The following is a 24,006-nucleotide window of genomic DNA, read 5'->3' as shown; positions in this document are numbered from 1 at the left end:
GCATCCCACCTGCACGCAAGGTGACTCTCCGCATCCCACCTGCACACAAGGTGACTATCCGCATCCCACCTGCACACAAGGTGACTCCGCATCCTACACGCAGAGAGCTGTACCGCTGCTCGTCTATTGTAAGGGCTCCACGTAGTTGATGGATATTGTCTGCACGTGCTTGGACGTATCTTCTTAAGAATGAGACGCCATATGTCAAAACTGTGCGCTGTCTGACGGTCTCTGAGGATTCGCCGGCTTGTTTTCAGGCACTTTATCAGCTGATTCTTCTTTCAGGAGTCGGTACTGAGGCGAAAGACATAAAAGTGAAACAGGAGAGAGATGAAAACCCTTCTTTGGAGGCCTCCAGACAATGGATACAGCCACCGCAGAGTCCTGATGTCCTAAAGCAATCAGGTCAGCGGGCCGCCCAATCACAACCTAACGATTAGTAACGCTCCATCTTTTACTTCCACTGGCTCGATCGTCGGCAGATATAAAATCCGGCGTGTCTGTAACATACCGGGTGTTCATTTCCTTGCTTCCCCAATTTCACGCATTTTTCAAATCATTTTTGTGCTGTTTGTTATAGAAAAGCTTTCTACCTGGAAACCATCAACAAGTAGGGTAGTTTCCTCTGACTAATCTATTCTAAACCTAATACCCATATTAGGTATTCATGCAGTGGTGTAACTACCGCTGTAGTAGTCACAGCGGCTGCTACGGGCCCGCGTCATGAGGGCGCCCCATGCCCAGTGGCGCAGATGGCACCCGCTATGGCTGCTGCAGCGGTAACGACGCCACATTCAATCGTATCTGCGGCTTTGGGGGCGCAGATTCTATTGAACACTACGGTAGAGCAGGGAGTTAGACACCCTGCTCTGCCATCTACTAGGCCACAGGCAACGTTCGTGATGACGTCACTGGATCACGCCGGTCTACGCAAGGATTCTGTTGGCGTCCATGTTTGGCACAACTCTGTTCGCAGGAGCTGGGCCATAGGTGAGTATAAAGATTTTTGTTTGGGGGGCGCTATCTACACAGGGGGGTTGTATGGCGCTCTATCGCAGGGAGGTGGGGGCACCTTCTACAGGGGGGCTGTATGGCACTCTACAGCGGGGAGGTGGGGGCACTATCTACAGGGGGCTGTATGGCACGATCTACAAGGGTGGAACTACCTACAAGCGGGTGTGACATTGTCTACATGGGGAGCATGGTCTACAAGGGGGGGGGGGGGAGTTTGTTTGGCACCCAAGGGAGGGGAGGCCCAGTCAAGAGTTTGCTATTGGGCCCAGTCTTTCCTAGTTACGCCCCTGTATTCATGGGTAAATAAACCAGGCTGCAGGGGGCTTTAAAGGGTTAAACAGCCGCCTATTCACTGTCGGACTCCATTATATATTCATAGTACTAAATATTGAGTCATTATAAGCATAACTGATCTGTCAACAGGAGCTAGCCTGCTTCTTGATGGTTTCCACACTGCAACAAAGATTTATTTATTTTCTACCGAGCAAAAAAAAAGGGGGAAACAGAAGCTTTTCTTCATGTTCTACATAAAACAGGAGCAGTCGCGCGTGTTATTAAGGTTTTGGCGCTACTTTACCTTTATATAAGGGAATCGTATTATGGACAGTTGTCCGATATGATGTGAATGTCTATTAGAACAATTTAAGGGGCTCCGAATCAAAGCGTCACTTGGTAAAGTCCTACCTACCCAACGTCTCGAAACGGACCTCAAAATGGGCGGGGCTTATGAAAATATGCCCCCTTGTGGGCGTATCTGGGTGAGGAGGTGTGGAAAAGTGCTCCGTAATGTTCAGGGTCTCTCGGTCAGGAGGAATTAACCTTTTGGTTTTACTTTTGGCAGGATCCTTGGCCTCCAATGTCCATCTGACTGGGCTGATGAGACTTATGGAGGAGATCCCGTGTACAGAATCCAGTAACTCGTCGCGGGCCATGTATAGCATCGCTGTTGGCCACTCTCTGGCTAGGAGGCTGGACCGATCCAATTACCTCTCCTCCTGTAACGGTAAGAAGAGCAAATAATATTGGGTTATAAGGGAGATATGTGGAAAGGGTTAATAAAATACTCTAGTTCTCACGTAGCAGGTGACCGTATAGAAAAATCCAACCTTTCACAGGGGTGCAGCTCGTCACAGTGTGTTGTCTCTCCTTTCCAATGACCCCTATACTTGTGTCAAGTTTGTTAAAGAGTTGCAGAACTTTTTATTATACGATCTATATATCCGGCATCCATTTTTTTAACTCCTTAATCACCATCCACACATTCAGGTAGGATGTAGATGGTGATTTGCGTCCACACAAAGTTCCAACACTGCACCGGAGAGGGACGTAATCTCTCAGTAGTGCAGCCTCGCCGCCGCGTGAACCATATTCCCGTTTTTTCTCTATTATAGACGATCCCGGCTTCCAGGCGGAGCTGAATGACGGCACCATTGCCTCTGGGGATTCGGTATATAGCGATGACACGAGTTGGTCGTCGGAGAACGGTAATGGGTCGCATACTTGTCTCCAGCCCTGATCTGGTGTCCTGATGGTAAATGATCAGCCCCCCTTACAGTTTCTGCTTCCTGATCCCCAGTGGACCCTTCATATTCAGCCATCGGCGGACTGCAGAGGGTGGTGAGCGAGTTTGCTGAATTAGGATCGGTTAGTCCCCTCGTAGCCGTTTCTGCTCCTCCTGCGCCCGGCGCGGAGGGAATTGGACTAAAGAAACCCAAAGAGGCTTTAAGTGGTGAGTAGACGCGGCGGCTTTTATCTTCCGGCAGCAGATGTGTGTGACGACTATGTCCGTGCTCTGTAACGAGTAACGCATCACAAAGACGCACGGAAAGCGCAGCAAACGCTCCAATACAAGTGACTGGTCGAGCGCTGGAGCGGGACTTTCTCCATTCACTTGTATTGGATGGTTACGCTGGGGAAACGCTGCATCGGGTGGTTTTGGTTTTGCCGCCCTCCTCTGATAGTCGTAGACCAGTCCTGGCCTCCGGATATTTTATAAGTGACCTTGTAAATAATCTCCGCAGCGTCCACCTCCAGACTGAATGAGTGCGTGAGACAGTCGCCCCGGCACGCGGCAGGGAGCGCCGCCAGCACCTGCTCTGCTGAGAATGGTAAGAAATGAGGTTTATCTTCCGGAATGAGTGCGGGAAGTTGAACCCCGTGCTTGGCCTCGTGCTTGATATCTCGTATTGTACAGGAGAAGCGGCATTTGCTGCCATTCGCGGCCTGCAGAAGGTGGTCCGTGGGTTTGTAGAACAAGAGTGTGTGAGTCCTATAACTGCTGTAAGAATCAACACCCCCAACACCGGCCTGCGGGACTTACCTGGGAAGAAAACCGGTCAGGAGGAAGAAGGTAACGACATGGGTCTGCCACTCTCTCATCCAGATCACATCTGTAGAGGCACAACACTGCCAGTCTAGGTTACATCTGTAGCTGCTCTGCCAGTCTGCCATGTCTGCCAGTCTATGCCACGTCTTTCACTCTCGGTTACATCTGTAGCTGCTCTGCCAGTCTATGCCATGTCTCTCAGTCTAGGTTACATCTGTAGCTGCTCTGCCAGTCTATGCCACGTCTGCCAGTCTAGGTTACATCTGTAGCTACTCTGCCAGTCTATGCCACGTCTCAGTCTAGGTTACATATGTAGCTGCTCTGCCAGTCTATGCCACGTCTCAGTCTAGGTTACATCTGTAGCTGCTCTGCCAGTCTATGCCACGTTTTACAGTCTAGGTTACATCTGTAGCTGCTCTTCCAGTCTATGCCATGTCTCTCAGTCTAGGTTACATCTGTAGCTGCTCTGCCAGTCTGTGCCATGTCTCTCAGTCTAGGTTACATCTGTAGCTACTCTGCCAGTCTGTGCCATGTCTCTCAGTCTAGGTTACATCTGTAGCTACTCTGCCAGTCTGTGCCATGTCTCTCAGTCTAGGTTACATCTGTAGCTGCTCTGCCAGTCTGTGCCATGTCTCTCAGTCTAGGTTACATCTGTGGCTACTCTGCCAGTCTGTGCCATGTCTCTCAGTCTAGGTTACATTTGTAGCTGCTCTACCAGTCTATGCAATGTCTCTCAGTCTAGGTTACATCTGTAGCTGCTCTGCCAGTCTATGCCACGTCTCAGTCTAGGTTACATCTGTAGCTGCTCTGCCAGTCTATGCCACGTCTCAGTCTAGGTTACATCTGTGGCTACTCTGCCAGTCTGTGCCATGTCTCTCAGTCTAGGTTACATTTGTAGCTGCTCTACCAGTCTGTGCCATGTCTCTCAGTCTAGGTTACATCTGTGGCTACTCTGCCAGTCTATGCCACGTCTCATTCTAGCTTACATCTGTAGCTGCTCTGCCAGTCTATGACACGTCTCAGTCTAGGTTACATCTGTGTATGCTTTGTGTACATCCTTGTTTTTACGTACCACAGCTGCGTCGCTCCATCTCCAGGACTCGTCTCCAGCGCCGGTCAGCCGCTTCCTCTGTGACACAGGAAAATGGCTTCCTGAATCAGGTAAATCCTCGTTTATAGCGTCTCCCCTACACCCATCACCCACATCACCCCTGAGAGCCGCGTCTTCCTGTATGTGTCACAGCCGGCTGTTTTACTTTTTGCTTCCACTTCACAGACTCCTCGTACTCGGCTCTCAGCGGTCTCCAGAAAGTGGTGAACGGCTTCTCGGAGATGAGCTGCGTCAGCCCCTTCTCTGCGGTCAGTACTCCTGTTAGTGAGGGCACCATGGAGGTTCCCATCCAACGGAGGAGCGATGCCCCAGCACAGGGTGAGATACCTGCCCGCCTGTCCTCACATACACCAGAGTTGGACTCGCGTTAAGTCCTCCAGAGCAGGAGCTTCTCTTTGCCAGTCTAGGGGTCCTGAGCTGGAGACTCCCCCTCCCTAACATCCATATACCCTAATAGACCTTTTGGGAATGGGCATACGATACCATAGTCCTAAATGATGTAAACAGTCGTGTATAAGTACAGACTGGTCTGTGCTCTGTGTATGTGACGTGTGGTTTTGCCCTGGTCTGTGCCCTGTGTATGTGACATCTGGTTTTGCCCTGGTCTGTGCTCTGTGTATGTGACGTCTGGTTTTGCCCTGGTCTGTGCTCTGTGTATGTGACGTCTGGTTTTGCCCTGGTCTGTGCCATGTGTATGTGACGTGTGGTTTTGCCCTGGTCTGTGCTCTGTGTATGTGACGTGTGGTTTTGCCCTGGTCTGTGCCCTGTGTATGTGACGTCTGGTTTTGCCCTGGTCTGTGCTCTGTGTATGTGACGTCTGGTTTTGCCCTGGTCTGTGCCCTGTGTACGTGACGTCTGGTTTTGCCCTGGTCTGTGCTCTGTGTATGTGACGTGTGGTTTTGCCCTGGTCTGTGCCCTGTGTATGTGACGTGTGGTTTTGCCCTGGTCTGTGCCCTGTGTATGTGACGTGTGGTTTTGCCCTGGTCTGTGCTCTGTGTATGTGACGTGTGGTTTTGCCCTGGTCTGTGCTCTGTGTATGTGACGTCTGGTTTTGCCCTGGTCTGTGCCCTGTGTATGTGACGTCTGGTTTTGCCCTGGTCTGTGCTCTGTGTACGTGACGTCTGGTTTTGCCCTGGTCTGTGCCCTGTGTATGTGACGTCTGGTTTTGCCCTGGTCTGTGCTCTGTGTATGTGACGTGTGGTTTTGCCCTGGTCTGTGCCCTGTGTATGTGACGTCTGGTTTTGCCCTGGTCTGTGCTCTGTGTATGTGACGTCTGGTTTTGCCCTGGTCTGTGCTCTGTGTATGTGACGTCTGGTTTTGCCCTGGTCTGTGCTCTGTGTATGTGACGTGTGGTTTTGCCCTGGTCTGTGCTCTGTGTATGTGACGTCTGGTTTTGCCCTGGTCTGTGCCCTGTGTATGTGACGTCTGGTTTTGCCCTGGTCTGTGCTCTGTGTATGTGACGTGTGGTTTTGCCCTGGTCTGTGCTCTGTGTATGTGACGTCTGGTTTTGCCCTGGTCTGTGCTCTGTGTATGTGACGTGTGGTTTTGCCCTGGTCTGTGCTCTGTGTATGTGACGTCTGGTTTTGCCCTGGTCTGTGCTCTGTGTATGTGACGTCTGGTTTTGCCCTGGTCTGTGCTCTGTGTATGTGACGTGTGGTTTTGCCCTGGTCTGTGCTCTGTGTATGTGACGTCTGGTTTTGCCCTGGTCTGTGCCCTGTGTATGTGACGTCTGGTTTTGCCCTGGTCTGTGCTCTGTGTATGTGACGTGTGGTTTTGCCCTGGTCTGTGCTCTGTGTATGTGACGTGTGGTTTTGCCCTGGTCTGTGCCCTGTGTATGTGACGTCTGGTTTTGCCCTGGTCTGTGCTCTGTGTATGTGACGTCTGGTTTTGCCCTGGTCTGTGCTCTGTGTATGTGACGTGTGGTTTTGCCCTGGTCTGTGCTCTGTGTATGTGACGTCTGGTTTTGCCCTGGTCTGTGCTCTGTGTATGTGACGTGTGGTTTTGCCCTGGTCTGTGCCCTGTGTATGTGACGTGTGGTTTTGCCCTGGTCTGTGCTCTGTGTATGTGACATCTGGTTTTGCCCTGGTCTGTGCCCTGTGTATGTGACGTGTGGTTTTGCCCTGGTCTGTGCTCTGTGTATGTGACGTGTGGTTTTGCCCTGGTCTGTGCTCTGTGTATGTGACATCTGGTTTTGCCCTGGTCTGTGCTCTGTGTATGTGACGTGTGGTTTTGCCCTGGTCTGTGCTCTGTGTATGTGACATCTGGTTTTGCCCTGGTCTGTGCCCTGTGTATGTGACGTGTGGTTTTGCCCTGGTCTGTGCTCTGTGTATGTGACGTGTGGTTTTGCCCTGGTCTGTGCTCTGTGTATGTGACATCTGGTTTTGCCCTGGTCTGTGCCCTGTGTATGTGACGTGTGGTTTTGCCCTGATCTGTGCCCTGTGTATGTGACGTGTGGTTTTGCCCTGGTCTGTGCTCTGTGTATGTGACGTCTGGTTTTGCCCTGGTCTGTGCCCTGTGTATGTGACATCTGGTTTTGCCCTGGTCTGTGCTCTGTGTATGTGACGTCTGGTTTTGCCCTGGTCTGTGCCCTGTGTATGTGACGTCTGGTTTTGCCCTGGTCTGTGCTCTGTGTATGTGACATCTGGTTTTGCCCTGGTCTGTGCCCTGTGTATGTGACGTGTGGTTTTGCCCTGGTCTGTGCTCTGTGTATGTGACGTCTGGTTTTGCCCTGGTCTGTGCCCTGTGTATGTGACATCTGGTTTTGCCCTGGTCTGTGCCCTGTGTATGTGACGTGTGGTTTTGCCCTGGTCTGTGCTCTGTGTATGTGACGTCTGGTTTTGCCCTGGTCTGTGCCCTGTGTATGTGACATCTGGTTTTGCCCTGGTCTGTGCCCTGTGTATGTGACGTCTGGTTTTGCACTGGTGTGACTGATGTTCCTTTCCTCCTTGCGCAGATTTGGTCTCCTGTACGCTCAGCGGTCAGAAGTATGTGATTAATGGGGTCCCTGATGCCAGCTGTCTGAGCCCCCTCACATTAGCCAGTAACGTTTCCAGCGAGAGCGATGCCGGCCCGACCATGAAGAGGAGATGTGAGCGCAGTGATGAGGGTTTGTCCTGTTTCGCAGCATTTTTATACCATTATAAATGCCACTAAAAAATCACTGTGACTGCGGTTAACCCTAAATATGCCACTTTCCCATGTCACGCTCGCAGAAGCTGAGCTATGAGGAGCTGTTTGCAGCGTCTTCACACTGATCAACAGCAATTTTCCTTTCCTTTCCCTGACCAGCAAAATAGCGGCGTAAATGACCATCAAACTGCCCCCCTTATCTTGGCATCCTTGTGATGGGTCAGAGTGATAATTAAGAGGTTTACACATCCCACACTTTTATAGCACCCCATAAATCTGACTTCTATGGGCTCCGCTTTTCCATTGCACCAGCTTTGATAAATCTTCCATGTTGGCAATGTGAACACTGACGGATGAGACGTGCACTTATAGTAGATGCGTAAATATAAATGAATTATCTCTCTTCATCCCCAGATGAAACGTTGCACAAATGCTTGACCAAAAGGCAGAGGCCGAACGCCATCGCTGCACCCAGTAAGTCCTTCACATGCCAGCACAGCCACTTATTTATCTAGATATGATTAGTGTATAGTGAGGGGGATCAGTGATGTCGGGTGTAGATATGATTAGTGTATAGTGAGGGGGATCAGTGATGTCGGGTGTAGATATGATTAGTGTATAGTGAGGGGGATCAGTGATGTCGGGTGTAGATATGATTAGTGTATAGTGAGGGGGATCAGTGATGTCGGGTGTAGATATGATTAGTGTATAGTGAGGGGGGATCAGTGATGTCGGGGTGTAGATATGATTAGTGTATAGTGAGGGGGGATCAGTGATGTCGGGTGTAGATATGATTAGTGTATAGTGAGGGGGGGATCAGTGATGTCGGGTGTAGATATGATTAGTGTATAGTGAGGGGGGATCAGTGATGTCGGGTGTAGATATGATTAGTGTATAGTGAGGGGGGATCAGTGATGTCGGGGTGTAGATATGATTAGTGTATAGTGAGGGGGATCAGTGATGTCGGGTGTAGATATGATTAGTGTATAGTGAGGGGGATCAGTGATGTCGGGGTGTAGATATGATTAGTGTATAGTGAGGGGGATCAGTGATGTCGGGGTGTAGATATGATTAGTGTATAGTGAGGAGGATCAGTGATGTCGGGTGTAGATATGATTAGTGTATAGTGAGGAGGATCAGTGATGTCGGGGTGTAGATATGATTAGTGTATAGTGAGGGGGGATCAGTGATGTCGGGGTGTAGATATGATTAGTGTATAGTGAGGGGGGATCAGTGATGTCGGGGTGTAGATATGATTAGTGTATAGTGAGGGAGGATCAGTGATGTCGGGGTGTAGATATGATTAGTGTATAGTGAGGGAGGATCAGTGATGTCGGGTGTAGATATGATTAGTGTATAGTGAGGAGGATCAGTGATGTCGGGTGTAGATATGATTAGTGTATAGTGAGGGGGGATCAGTGATGTCGGGGTGTAGATATGATTAGTGTATAGTGAGGAGGATCAGTGATGTCGGGTGTAGATATGATTAGTGTATAGTGAGGGGGGATCAGTGATGTCGGGGTGTAGATATGATTAGTGTATAGTGAGGAGGATCAGTGATGTCGGGTGTAGATATGATTAGTGTATAGTGAGGGGGATCAGTGATGTCGGGTGTAGATATGATTAGTGTATAGTGAGGAGGATCAGTGATGTCGGGGTGTAGATATGATTAGTGTATAGTGAGGAGGATCAGTGATGTCGGGTGTAGATATGATTAGTGTATAGTGAGGGGGATCAGTGATGTCGGGTGTAGATATGATTAGTGTATAGTGAGGAGGATCAGTGATGTCGGGGTGTAGATATGATTAGTGTATAGTGAGGGGGGATCAGTGATGTCGGGGTGTAGATATGATTAGTGTATAGTGAGGGGGGATCAGTGATGTCGGGGTGTAGATATGATTAGTGTATAGTGAGGGAGGATCAGTGATGTCGGGGTGTAGATATGATTAGTGTATAGTGAGGAGGATCAGTGATGTCGGGGTGTAGATATGATTAGTGTATAGTGAGGGGGGATCAGTGATGTCGGGGTGTAGATATGATTAGTGTATAGTGAGGGGGGATCAGTGATGTCGGGGTGTAGATATGATTAGTGTATAGTGAGGGGGGATCAGTGATGTCGGGTGTAGATATGATTAGTGTATAGTGAGGGGGATCAGTGATGTCGGGGTGTAGATATGATTAGTGTATAGTGAGGGGGGATCAGTGATGTCGGGTGTAGATATGATTAGTGTATAGTGAGGGGGGATCAGTGATGTCGGGGTGTAGATATGATTAGTGTATAGTGAGGAGGATCAGTGATGTCGGGGTGTAGATATGATTAGTGTATAGTGAGGAGGATCAGTGATGTCGGGGTGTAGATATGATTAGTGTATAGTGAGGGGGATCAGTGATGTCGGGTGTAGATATGATTAGTGTATAGTGAGGGGGATCAGTGATGTCGGGTGTAGATATGATTAGTGTATAGTGAGGGGGGATCAGTGATGTCGGGGTGTAGATATGATTAGTGTATAGTGAGGGGGATCAGTGATGTCGGGTGTAGATATGATTAGTGTATAGTGAGGGAGGATCAGTGATGTCGGGTGTAGATATGATTAGTGTATAGTGAGGGGGGATCAGTGATGTCGGGTGTAGATATGATTAGTGTATAGTGAGGGGGATCAGTGATGTCGGGTGTAGATATGATTAGTGTATAGTGAGGGAGGATCAGTGATGTCGGGTGTAGATATGATTAGTGTATAGTGAGGGGGGATCAGTGATGTCGGGTGTAGATATGATTAGTGTATAGTGAGGGGGATCAGTGATGTCGGGTGTAGATATGATTAGTGTATAGTGAGGGAGGATCAGTGATGTCGGGGTGTAGATATGATTAGTGTATAGTGAGGGGGATCAGTGATGTCGGGTGTAGATATGATTAGTGTATAGTGAGGGGGGATCAGTGATGTCGGGTGTAGATATGATTAGTGTATAGTGAGGAGGATCAGTGATGTCGGGTGTAGATATGATTAGTGTATAGTGAGGGGGATCAGTGATGTCGGGTGTAGATATGATTAGTGTATAGTGAGGGGGATCAGTGATGTCGGGGTGTAGATATGATTAGTGTATAGTGAGGGGGGATCAGTGATGTCGGGTGTAGATATGATTAGTGTATAGTGAGGGGGGATCAGTGATGTCGGGTGTAGATATGATTAGTGTATAGTGAGGAGGATCAGTGATGTCAGGTGTAGATATGATTAGTGTATAGTGAGGAGGATCAGTGATGTCAGGTGTAGATATGATTAGTGTATAGTGAGGGGGGATCAGTGATGTCAGGTGTAGATATGATTAGTGTATAGTGAGGAGGATCAGTGATGGGGTGTAGATATGATTAGTGTATAGTGAGGGGGGATCAGTGATGTCGGGTGTAGATATGATTAGTGTATAGTGAGGAGGGATCAGTGATGTCGGGGTGTAGATATGATTAGTGTATAGTGAGGGGGATCAGTGATGTCGGGGTGTAGATATGATTAGTGTATAGTGAGGGGGGATCAGTGATGTCGGGTGTAGATATGATTAGTGTATAGTGAGGGGGATCAGTGATGTCGGGTGTAGATATGATTAGTGTATAGTGAGGGGGGATCAGTGATGTTGGGGTGTAGATATGATTAGTGTATAGTGAGGGGGATCAGTGATGTCGGGTGTAGATATGATTAGTGTATAGTGAGGGGGATCAGTGATGTCGGGTGTAGATATGATTAGTGTATAGTGAGGAGGGATCAGTGATGTTGGGGTGTAGATATGATTAGTGTATAGTGAGGGGGATCAGTGATGTCGGGTGTAGATATGATTAGTGTATAGTGAGGGGGATCAGTGATGTCGGGTGTAGATATGATTAGTGTATAGTGAGGGGGGATCAGTGATGTCGGGGTGTAGATATGATTAGTGTATAGTGAGGGGGATCAGTGATGTCGGGGTGTAGATATGATTAGTGTATAGTGAGGAGGATCAGTGATGTCGGGGTGTAGATATGATTAGTGTATAGTGAGGGGGGATCAGTGATGTCGGGTGTAGATATGATTAGTGTATAGTGAGGGAGGATCAGTGATGTCGGGTGTAGATATGATTAGTGTATAGTGAGGGGGGATCAGTGATGTCGGGTGTAGATATGATTAGTGTATAGTGAGGGGGGATCAGTGATGTCGGGGTGTAGATATGATTAGTGTATAGTGAGGGAGGATCAGTGATGTCGGGGTGTAGATATGATTAGTGTATAGTGAGGGGGGATCAGTGATGTCGGGTGTAGATATGATTAGTGTATAGTGAGGGGGGATCAGTGATGTCGGGTGTAGATATGATTAGTGTATAGTGAGGGGGATCAGTGATGTCGGGTGTAGATATGATTAGTGTATAGTGAGGGGGATCAGTGATGTCGGGTGTAGATATGATTAGTGTATAGTGAGGGGGATCAGTGATGTCGGGGTGTAGATATGATTAGTGTATAGTGAGGGGGATCAGTGATGTCGGGGTGTAGATATGATTAGTGTATAGTGAGGGGGATCAGTGATGTCGGGGTGTAGATATGATTAGTGTATAGTGAGGGAGGATCAGTGATGTCGGGTGTAGATATGATTAGTGTATAGTAAGGGGGGATCAGTGATGTCGGGTGTAGATATGATTAGTGTATAGTGAGGGGGATCAGTGATGTCGGGTGTAGATATGATTAGTGTATAGTGAGGAGGATCAGTGATGTCGGGTGTAGATATGATTAGTGTATAGTGAGGAGGATCAGTGATGTCGGGTGTAGATATGATTAGTGTATAGTGAGGGGGGATCAGTGATGTCGGGTGTAGATATGATTAGTGTATAGTGAGGAGGATCAGTGATGTCGGGTGTAGATATGATTAGTGTATAGTGAGGGAGGATCAGTGATGTCGGGTGTAGATATGATTAGTGTATAGTGAGGGGGATCAGTGATGTCGGGGTGTAGATATGATTAGTGTATAGTGAGGGAGGATCAGTGATGTCGGGGTGTAGATATGATTAGTGTATAGTGAGGAGGATCAGTGATGTCGGGGTGTAGATATGATTAGTGTATAGTGAGGAGGATCAGTGATGTCGGGTGTAGATATGATTAGTGTATAGTGAGGGAGGATCAGTGATGTCGGGTGTAGATATGATTAGTGTATAGTGAGGAGGATCAGTGATGTCGGGTGTAGATATGATTAGTGTATAGTGAGGGGGATCAGTGATGTCGGGGTGTAGATATGATTAGTGTATAGTGAGGAGGATCAGTGATGTCGGGGTGTAGATATGATTAGTGTATAGTGAGGGAGGATCAGTGATGTCGGGGTGTAGATATGATTAGTGTATAGTGAGGAGGATCAGTGATGTCGGGTGTAGATATGATTAGTGTATAGTGAGGAGGATCAGTGATGTCGGGTGTAGATATGATTAGTGTATAGTGAGGGGGATCAGTGATGTCGGGGTGTAGATATGATTAGTGTATAGTGAGGGGGATCAGTGATGTCGGGTGTAGATATGATTAGTGTATAGTGAGGGGGATCAGTGATGTCGGGTGTAGATATGATTAGTGTATAGTGAGGGAGGATCAGTGATGTCGGGGTGTAGATATGATTAGTGTATAGTGAGGGGGATCAGTGATGTCGGGGTGTAGATATGATTAGTGTATAGTGAGGAGGGATCAGTGATGTCGGGTGTAGATATGATTAGTGTATAGTGAGGAGGATCAGTGATGTCGGGGTGTAGATATGATTAGTGTATAGTGAGGAGGATCAGTGATGTCGGGGTGTAGATATGATTAGTGTATAGTGAGGGAGGATCAGTGATGTCGGGTGTAGATATGATTAGTGTATAGTGAGGAGGATCAGTGATGTCGGGTGTAGATATGATTAGTGTATAGTGAGGGAGGATCAGTGATGTCGGGTGTAGATATGATTAGTGTATAGTGAGGAGGATCAGTGATGTCGGGTGTAGATATGATTAGTGTATAGTGAGGGGGGATCAGTGATGTCGGGGTGTAGATATGATTAGTGTATAGTGAGGAGGATCAGTGATGTCGGGTGTAGATATGATTAGTGTATAGTGAGGGGGGATCAGTGATGTCGGGGTGTAGATATGATTAGTGTATAGTGAGGAGGATCAGTGATGTCGGGGTGTAGATATGATTAGTGTATAGTGAGGGGAGATCAGTGATGTCGGGGTGTAGATATGATTAGTGTATAGTGAGGAGGATCAGTGATGTCGGGGTGTAGATATGATTAGTGTATAGTGAGGAGGATCAGTGATGTCGGGTGTAGATATGATTAGTGTATAGTGAGGGGGATCAGTGATGTCGGGTGTAGATATGATTAGTGTATAGTGAGGAGGATCAGTGATGTCGGGGTGTAGATATGATTAGTGTATAGTGAGGAGGATCAGTGATGTCGGGTGTAGATATGATTAGTGTATAGTGAGGGGGGATCAGTGATGTCGGGTGTAGATATGATTAGTGTATAGTGAGGAGGATCAGTGATGTCGGGTGTAGATATGATTAGTGTATAGTGAGGAGGATCAGTGATGTCGGGTGTAGATATGATTAGTGTATAGTGAGGGGGGATCAGTGATGTCGGGGTGTAGATATGATTAGTGTATAGTGAGGGGGATCAGTGATGTCGGGTGTAGATATGATTAGTGTATAGTGAGGGGGGATCAGTGATGTCGGGTGTAGATATGATTAGTGTATAGTGAGGGAGGATCAGTGATGTCGGGGTGTAGATATGATTAGTGTATAGTGAGGAGGATCAGTGATGTCGGGGTGTAGATATGATTAGTGTATAGTGAGGGGGATCAGTGATGTCGGGTGTAGATATGATTAGTGTATAGTGAGGGGGGATCAGTGATGTCGGGTGTAGATATGATTAGTGTATAGTGAGGGGGATCAGTGATGTCGGGTGTAGATATGATTAGTGTATAGTGAGGGGGGATCAGTGATGTCGGGTGTAGATATGATTAGTGTATAGTGAGGAGGGATCAGTGATGTCGGGGTGTAGATATGATTAGTGTATAGTGAGGGGGGATCAGTGATGTCGGGGTGTAGATATGATTAGTGTATAGTGAGGAGGGATCAGTGATGTCGGGTGTAGATATGATTAGTGTATAGTGAGGAGGATCAGTGATGTCGGGGTGTAGATATGATTAGTGTATAGTGAGGGGGATCAGTGATGTCGGGGTGTAGATATGATTAGTGTATAGTGAGGAGGGATCAGTGATGTCAGGTGTAGATATGATTAGTGTATAGTGAGGAGGGATCAGTGATGTCGGGTGTAGATATGATTAGTGTATAGTGAGGAGGATCAGTGATGTCGGGGTGTAGATATGATTAGTGTATAGTGAGGAGGATCAGTGATGTCGGGGTGTAGATATGATTAGTGTATAGTGAGGGAGGATCAGTGATGTCGGGGTGTAGATATGATTAGTGTATAGTGAGGAGGATCAGTGATGTCGGGGTGTAGATATGATTAGTGTATAGTGAGGGGGATCAGTGATGTCGGGGTGTAGATATGATTAGTGTATAGTGAGGGGGATCAGTGATGTCGGGTGTAGATATGATTAGTGTATAGTGAGGGGGGATCAGTGATGTCGGGGTGTAGATATGATTAGTGTATAGTGAGGGGGATCAGTGATGTCGGGTGTAGATATGATTAGTGTATAGTGAGGGGGATCAGTGATGTCGGGTGTAGATATGATTAGTGTATAGTGAGGAGGATCAGTGATGTCGGGGTGTAGATATGATTAGTGTATAGTGAGGGGGGATCAGTGATGTCGGGTGTAGATATGATTAGTGTATAGTGAGGGGGATCAGTGATGTCGGGGTGTAGATATGATTAGTGTATAGTGAGGGGGATCAGTGATGTCGGGGTGTAGATATGATTAGTGTATAGTGAGGGGGATCAGTGATGTCGGGTGTAGATATGATTAGTGTATAGTGAGGGGGGATCAGTGATGTCGGGTGTAGATATGATTAGTGTATAGTGAGGGGGGATCAGTGATGTCGGGTGTAGATATGATTAGTGTATAGTGAGGGGGGATCAGTGATGTCGGGTGTAGATATGATTAGTGTATAGTGAGGGGGATCAGTGATGTCGGGGTGTAGATATGATTAGTGTATAGTGAGGGGGATCAGTGATGTCGGGTGTAGATATGATTAGTGTATAGTGAGGGGGATCAGTGATGTCGGGTGTAGATATGATTAGTGTATAGTGAGGAGGATCAGTGATGTCGGGTGTAGATATGATTAGTGTATAGTGAGGAGGATCAGTGATGTCGGGTGTAGATATGATTAGTGTATAGTGAGGGGGATCAGTGATGTCGGGTGTAGATATGATTAGTGTATAGTGAGGGGGATCAGTGATGTCGGGGTGTAGATATGATTAGTGTATAGTGAGGGGGATCAGTGATGTCGGGTGTAGATATGATTAGTGTATAGTGAGGGAGGATCAGTGATGTCGGGGTGTAGATATGATTAGTGTATAGTGAGGGAGGATCAGTGATGTCGGGGTGTAGATATGATTAGTGTATAGTGAGGGGGGATCAGTGATGTCGGGTGTAGATATGATTAGTGTATAGTGAGGAGGGATCAGTGATGTCGGGGTGTAGATATGATTAGTGTATAGTGAGGAGGATCAGTGATGTCGGGGTGTAGATATGATTAGTGTATAGTGAGGGGGATCAGTGATGTCGGGTGTAGATATGATTAGTGTATAGTGAGGGGGGATCAGTGATGTCGGGTGTAGATATGATTAGTGTATAGTGAGGGAGGATCAGTGATGTCGGGGTGTAGATATGATTAGTGTATAGTGAGGAGGATCAGTGATGTCGGGGTGTAGATATGATTAGTGTATAGTGAGGGGGATCAGTGATGTCGGGTGTAGATATGATTAGTGTATAGTGAGGAGGATCAGTGATGTCGGGTGTAGATATGATTAGTGTATAGTGAGGAGGATCAGTGATGTCGGGTGTAGATATGATTAGTGTATAGTGAGGGGGATCAGTGATGTCGGGTGTAGATATGATTAGTGTATAGTGAGGGAGGATCAGTGATGTCGGGGTGTAGATATGATTAGTGTATAGTGAGGGGGGATCAGTGATGTCGGGTGTAGATATGATTAGTGTATAGTGAGGGGGATCAGTGATGTCGGGTGTAGATATGATTAGTGTATAGTGAGGAGGGATCAGTGATGTCGGGGTGTAGATATGATTAGTGTATAGTGAGGGGGGATCAGTGATGTCGGGGTGTAGATATGATTAGTGTATAGTGAGGGAGGATCAGTGATGTCGGGGTGTAGATATGATTAGTGTATAGTGAGGAGGGATCAGTGATGTCAGGTGTAGATATGATTAGTGTATAGTGAGGGGGGATCAGTGATGTCGGGGTGTAGATATGATTAGTGTATAGTGAGGGAGGATCAGTGATGTCGGGGTGTAGATATGATTAGTGTATAGTGAGGAGGATCAGTGATGTCGGGGTGTAGATATGATTAGTGTATAGTGAGGAGGATCAGTGATGTCGGGGTGTAGATATGATTAGTGTATAGTGAGGGGGATCAGTGATGTCGGGTGTAGATATGATTAGTGTATAGTGAGGAGGATCAGTGATGTCGGGGTGTAGATATGATTAGTGTATAGTGAGGGGGATCAGTGATGTCGGGTGTAGATATGATTAGTGTATAGTGAGGGGGATCAGTGATGTCGGGGTGTAGATATGATTAGTGTATAGTGAGGGGGGATCAGTGATGTCGGGTGTAGATATGATTAGTGTATAGTGAGGGGGATCAGTGATGTCGGGTGTAGATATGATTAGTGTATAGTGAGGGGGGATCAGTGATGTCGGGTGTAGATATGATTAGTGTATAGTGAGGGGGATCAGTGATGTCGGGTGTAGATATGATTAGTGTATAGTGAGGGGGGATCAGTGATGGGGTGTAGATATGATTAGTGTATAGTGAGGGGGGATCAGTGATGTCGGGGTGTAGATATGATTAGTGTATAGTGAGGGGGATCAGTGATGTCGGGTGTAGATATGATTAGTGTATAGTGAGGAGGATCAGTGATGTCGGGGTGTAGATATGATTAGTGTATAGTGAGGGGGATCAGTGATGTCGGGGTGTAGATATGATTAGTGTATAGTGAGGGGGGATCAGTGATGTCGGGGTGTAGATATGATTAGTGTATAGTGAGGAGGATCAGTGATGTCGGGGTGTAGATATGATTAGTGTATAGTGAGGGGGGATCAGTGATGTCGGGTGTAGATATGATTAGTGTATAGTGAGGGGGGATCAGTGATGTCGGGGTGTAGATATGATTAGTGTATAGTGAGGGGGATCAGTGATGTCGGGTGTAGATATGATTAGTGTATAGTGAGGGGGGATCAGTGATGTCGGGTGTAGATATGATTAGTGTATAATGAGGGGGGATCAGTGATGTCGGGGTGTAGATATGATTAGTGTATAGTGAGGGGGGATCAGTGATGTCGGGGTGTAGATATGATTAGTGTATAGTGAGGGGGGATCAGTGATGTCGGGTGTAGATATGATTAGTGTCTAGTGAGGGGGGATCAGTGATGTCGGGGTGTAGATATGATTAGTGTATAGTGAGGGGGATCAGTGATGTCGGGGTGTAGATATGATTAGTGTATAGTGAGGAGGATCAGTGATGTCGGGTGTAGATATGATTAGTGTATAGTGAGGAGGATCAGTGATGTCGGGTGTAGATATGATTAGTGTATAGTGAGGGGGATCAGTGATGTCGGGGTGTAGATATGATTAGTGTATAGTGAGGGGGGATCAGTGATGTCGGGTGTAGATATGATTAGTGTATAGTGAGGGGGATCAGTGATGTCGGGGTGTAGATATGATTAGTGTATAGTGAGGGGGGATCAGTGATGTCGGGTGTAGATATGATTAGTGTATAGTGAGGGAGGATCAGTGATGTCGGGGTGTAGATATGATTAGTGTATAGTGAGAGGGATCAGTGATGTCGGGGTGTAGATATGATTAGTGTATAGTGAGGGGGATCAGTGATGTCGGGGTGTAGATATGATTAGTGTATAGTGAGGAGGATCAGTGATGTCGGGGTGTAGATATGATTAGTGTATAGTGAGGGGAGATCAGTGATGTCGGGTGTAGATATGATTAGTGTATAGTGAGGAGGATCAGTGATGTCGGGTGTAGATATGATTAGTGTATAGTGAGGGGGGATCAGTGATGTCGGGGTGTAGATATGATTAGTGTATAGTGAGGGGGATCAGTGATGTCGGGTGTAGATATGATTAGTGTATAGTGAGGGGGATCAGTGATGTCGGGGTGTAGATATGATTAGTGTATAGTGAGGGGGATCAGTGATGTCGGGGTGTAGATATGATTAGTGTATAGTGAGGGGGATCAGTGATGTCGGGTGTAGATATGATTAGTGTATAGTGAGGGGGGATCAGTGATGTCGGGTGTAGATATGATTAGTGTATAGTGAGGGGGATCAGTGATGTCGGGGTGTAGATATGATTAGTGTATAGTGAGGAGGATCAGTGATGTCGGGGTGTAGATATGATTAGTGTATAGTGAGGAGGATCAGTGATGTCGGGGTGTAGATATGATTAGTGTATAGTGAGGGGGGATCAGTGATGTCGGGGTGTAGATATGATTAGTGTATAGTGAGGGGGGATCAGTGATGTCGGGTGTAGATATGATTAGTGTATAGTGAGGAGGATCAGTGATGTCGGGGTGTAGATATGATTAGTGTATAGTGAGGGGGATCAGTGATGTCGGGGTGTAGATATGATTAGTGTATAGTGAGGGGGATCAGTGATGTCGGGTGTAGATATGATTAGTGTATAGTGAGGAGGATCAGTGATGTCGGGGTGTAGATATGATTAGTGTATAGTGAGGAGGATCAGTGATGTCGGGTGTAGATATGATTAGTGTATAGTGAGGAGGATCAGTGATGTCGGGGTGTAGATATGATTAGTGTATAGTGAGGGGGATCAGTGATGTCGGGGTGTAGATATGATTAGTGTATAGTGAGGAGGATCAGTGATGTCGGGGTGTAGATATGATTAGTGTATAGTGAGGGGGATCAGTGATGTCGGGTGTAGATATGATTAGTGTATAGTGAGGGGGGATCAGTGATGTCGGGTGTAGATATGATTAGTGTATAGTGAGGGGGGATCAGTGATGTCGGGTGTAGATATGATTAGTGTATAGTGAGGGGGGATCAGTGATGTCGGGTGTAGATATGATTAGTGTATAGTGAGGGGGGATCAGTGATGTCGGGGTGTAGATATGATTAGTGTATAGTGAGGGGGGATCAGTGATGTCGGGTGTAGATATGATTAGTGTATAGTGAGGGAGGATCAGTGATGTCGGGGTGTAGATATGATTAGTGTATAGTGAGGGGGGATCAGTGATGTCGGGGTGTAGATATGATTAGTGTATAGTGAGGGGGGATCAGTGATGTCGGGTGTAGATATGATTAGTGTATAGTGAGGAGGATCAGTGATGTCGGGGTGTAGATATGATTAGTGTATAGTGAGGAGGATCAGTGATGTCGGGGTGTAGATATGATTAGTGTATAGTGAGGGGGATCAGTGATGTCGGGTGTAGATATGATTAGTGTATAGTGAGGAGGATCAGTGATGTCGGGGTGTAGATATGATTAGTGTATAGTGAGGGGGATCAGTGATGTCGGGTGTAGATATGATTAGTGTATAGTGAGGGGGATCAGTGATGTCGGGGTGTAGATATGATTAGTGTATAGTGAGGGGGATCAGTGATGTCGGGGTGTAGATATGATTAGTGTATAGTGAGGGGGGATCAGTGATGTCGGGGTGTAGATATGATTAGTGTATAGTGAGGGGGATCAGTGATGTCGGGTGTAGATATGATTAGTGTATAGTGAGGGGGATCAGTGATGTCGGGGTGTAGATATGATTAGTGTATAGTGAGGGGGGATCAGTGATGTCGGGTGTAGATATGATTAGTGTATAGTGAGGAGGATCAGTGATGTCGGGTGTAGATATGATTAGTGTATAGTGAGGAGGATCAGTGATGTCGGGGTGTAGATATGATTAGTGTATAGTGAGGGGGGATCAGTGATGTCGGGGTGTAGATATGATTAGTGTATAGTGAGGGGGATCAGTGATGTCGGGTGTAGATATGATTAGTGTATAGTGAGGGGGATCAGTGATGTCGGGTGTAGATATGATTAGTGTATAGTGAGGGGGGATCAGTGATGTCGGGGTGTAGATATGATTAGTGTATAGTGAGGGAGGATCAGTGATGTCGGGTGTAGATATGATTAGTGTATAGTGAGGGGGGATCAGTGATGTCGGGTGTAGATATGATTAGTGTATAGTGAGGAGGATCAGTGATGTCGGGGTGTAGATATGATTAGTGTATAGTGAGGGAGGATCAGTGATGTCGGGTGTAGATATGATTAGTGTATAGTGAGGGGGATCAGTGATGTCGGGGTGTAGATATGATTAGTGTATAGTGAGGAGGATCAGTGATGTCGGGTGTAGATATGATTAGTGTATAGTGAGGAGGATCAGTGATGTCGGGTGTAGATATGATTAGTGTATAGTGAGGAGGATCAGTGATGTCGGGTGTAGATATGATTAGTGTATAGTGAGGGGGATCAGTGATGTCGGGGTGTAGATATGATTAGTGTATAGTGAGGGGGATCAGTGATGTCGGGGTGTAGATATGATTAGTGTATAGTGAGGGGGGATCAGTGATGTCGGGTGTAGATATGATTAGTGTATAGTGAGGGAGGATCAGTGATGTCGGGTGTAGATATGATTAGTGTATAGTGAGGGGGGATCAGTGATGTCGGGTGTAGATATGATTAGTGTATAGTGAGGGGGGATCAGTGATGTCGGGTGTAGATATGATTAGTGTATAGTGAGGGGGATCAGTGATGTCGGGTGTAGATATGATTAGTGTATAGTGAGGGGGATCAGTGATGTCGGGTGTAGATATGATTAGTGTATAGTGAGGAGGATCAGTGATGTCGGGGTGTAGATATGATTAGTGTATAGTGAGGGGGGATCAGTGATGTCGGGTGTAGATATGATTAGTGTATAGTGAGGGGGATCAGTGATGTCGGGGTGTAGATATGATTAGTGTATAGTGAGGGGGATCAGTGATGTCGGGGTGTAGATATGATTAGTGTATAGTGAGGGGGATCAGTGATGTCGGGTGTAGATATGATTAGTGTATAGTGAGGGGGGATCAGTGATGTCGGGTGTAGATATGATTAGTGTATAGTGAGGGGAGATCAGTGATGTCGGGGTGTAGATATGATTAGTGTATAGTGAGGGGGATCAGTGATGTCGGGGTGTAGATATGATTAGTGTATAGTGAGGGGGGATCAGTGATGTCGGGTGTAGATATGATTAGTGTATAGTGAGGGGGATCAGTGATGTCGGGGTGTAGATATGATTAGTGTATAGTGAGGGGGATCAGTGATGTCGGGTGTAGATATGATTAGTGTATAGTGAGGGGGATCAGTGATGTCGGGTGTAGATATGATTAGTGTATAGTGAGGAGGATCAGTGATGTCGGGTGTAGATATGATTAGTGTATAGTGAGGGGGATCAGTGATGTCGGGTGTAGATATGATTAGTGTATAGTGAGGGGGATCAGTGATGTCGGGGTGTAGATATGATTAGTGTATAGTGAGGGAGGATCAGTGATGTCGGGTGTAGATATGATTAGTGTATAGTGAGGGGGATCAGTGATGTCGGGTGTAGATATGATTAGTGTATAGTGAGGGAGGATCAGTGATGTCGGGGTGTAGATATGATTAGTGTATAGTGAGGGGGGATCAGTGATGTCGGGTGTAGATATGATTAGTGTATAGTGAGGAGGATCAGTGATGTCGGGTGTAGATATGATTAGTGTATAGTGAGGGGGATCAGTGATGTCGGGGTGTAGATATGATTAGTGTATAGTGAGGGGGATCAGTGATGTCGGGTGTAGATATGATTAGTGTATAGTGAGGGGGATCAGTGATGTCGGGGTGTAGATATGATTAGTGTATAGTGAGGGGGATCAGTGATGTCGGGGTGTAGATATGATTAGTGTATAGTGAGGGAGGATCAGTGATGTCGGGGTGTAGATATGATTAGTGTATAGTGAGGGAGGATCAGTGATGTCGGGGTGTAGATATGATTAGTGTATAGTGAGGGGGATCAGTGATGTCGGGTGTAGATATGATTAGTGTATAGTGAGGGGGGATCAGTGATGTCGGGTGTAGATATGATTAGTGTATAGTGAGGGGGATCAGTGATGTCGGGTGTAGATATGATTAGTGTATAGTGAGGGGGGATCAGTGATGTCGGGGTGTAGATATGATTAGTGTATAGTGAGGAGGATCAGTGATGTCGGGTGTAGATATGATTAGTGTATAGTGAGGGGGGATCAGTGATGTCGGGTGTAGATATGATTAGTGTATAGTGAGGGGGGATCAGTGATGTCGGGTGTAGATATGATTAGTGTATAGTGAGGGGGGATCAGTGATGTCGGGTGTAGATATGATTAGTGTATAGTGAGGGGGGATCAGTGATGTCTGGGTGTAGATATGATTAGTGTATAGTGAGGGGGGATCAGTGATGTCGGGGTGTAGATATGATTAGTGTATAGTGAGGGAGGATCAGTGATGTCGGGGTGTAGATATGATTAGTGTATAGTGAGGAGGGATCAGTGATGTCAGGTGTAGATATGATTAGTGTATAGTGAGGGGGGATCAGTGATGTCGGGGTGTAGATATGATTAGTGTATAGTGAGGGGGGATCAGTGATGTCGGGTGTAGATATGATTAGTGTATAGTGAGGGGGGATCAGTGATGTCGGGTGTAGATATGATTAGTGTATAGTGAGGGAGGATCAGTGATGTCGGGGTGTAGATATGATTAGTGTATAGTGAGGGAGGATCAGTGATGTCGGGGTGTAGATATGATTAGTGTATAGTGAGGGAGGATCAGTGATGTCGGGTGTAGATATGATTAGTGTATAGTGAGGGAGGATCAGTGATGTCGGGTGTAGATATGATTAGTGTATAGTGAGGGGAGATCAGTGATGTCGGGGTGTAGATATGATTAGTGTATAGTGAGGAGGATCAGTGATGTCGGGGTGTAGATATGATTAGTGTATAGTGAGGAGGATCAGTGATGTCGGGGTGTAGATATGATTAGTGTATAGTGAGGGGGATCAGTGATGTCGGGTGTAGATATGATTAGTGTATAGTGAGGAGGATCAGTGATGTCGGGGTGTAGATATGATTAGTGTATAGTGAGGGGGATCAGTGATGTCGGGTGTAGATATGATTAGTGTATAGTGAGGGGGATCAGTGATGTCGGGGTGTAGATATGATTAGTGTATAGTGAGGGGGGATCAGTG

At 46.8% G+C, this 24,006-nt stretch overlaps 1 protein-coding gene across 8 annotated transcripts in view; it reads left to right on the top strand.

Annotated features, from left to right (window-relative positions):
- The window catches only part of LOC142652234 (uncharacterized), a 104,271-nt gene that overhangs the window by 38,842 nt on the left and 41,423 nt on the right, over positions 1-24,006 (top strand). For 6 of the 8 annotated variants that reach the window (XM_075827859.1, XM_075827866.1, XM_075827863.1 and 3 more), the window contains 10 exons: positions 286-405; positions 1,856-2,017; positions 2,406-2,498; positions 2,591-2,743; positions 3,036-3,122; positions 3,209-3,364; positions 4,418-4,501; positions 4,617-4,769; positions 7,405-7,557; positions 7,995-8,054. In XM_075827859.1, coding sequence (XP_075683974.1) covers positions 286-405; positions 1,856-2,017; positions 2,406-2,498; positions 2,591-2,743; positions 3,036-3,122; positions 3,209-3,364; positions 4,418-4,501; positions 4,617-4,769; positions 7,405-7,557; positions 7,995-8,054 — 1,221 coding nt within the window. The remainder of the gene's footprint in view (positions 1-285; positions 406-1,855; positions 2,018-2,405; positions 2,499-2,590; positions 2,744-3,035; positions 3,123-3,208; positions 3,365-4,417; positions 4,502-4,616; positions 4,770-7,404; positions 7,558-7,994; positions 8,055-24,006) is intronic. The other 2 variants (XM_075827860.1, XM_075827864.1) reach the window with 2 other exon arrangements.

The sequence above is a fragment of the Rhinoderma darwinii genome, chromosome 5 (assembly GCF_050947455.1).
Source record: "Rhinoderma darwinii isolate aRhiDar2 chromosome 5, aRhiDar2.hap1, whole genome shotgun sequence".
Taxonomy (NCBI): domain Eukaryota; kingdom Metazoa; phylum Chordata; class Amphibia; order Anura; family Rhinodermatidae; genus Rhinoderma; species Rhinoderma darwinii.
This window is presented reverse-complemented; position numbering and strand designations above follow the sequence as displayed.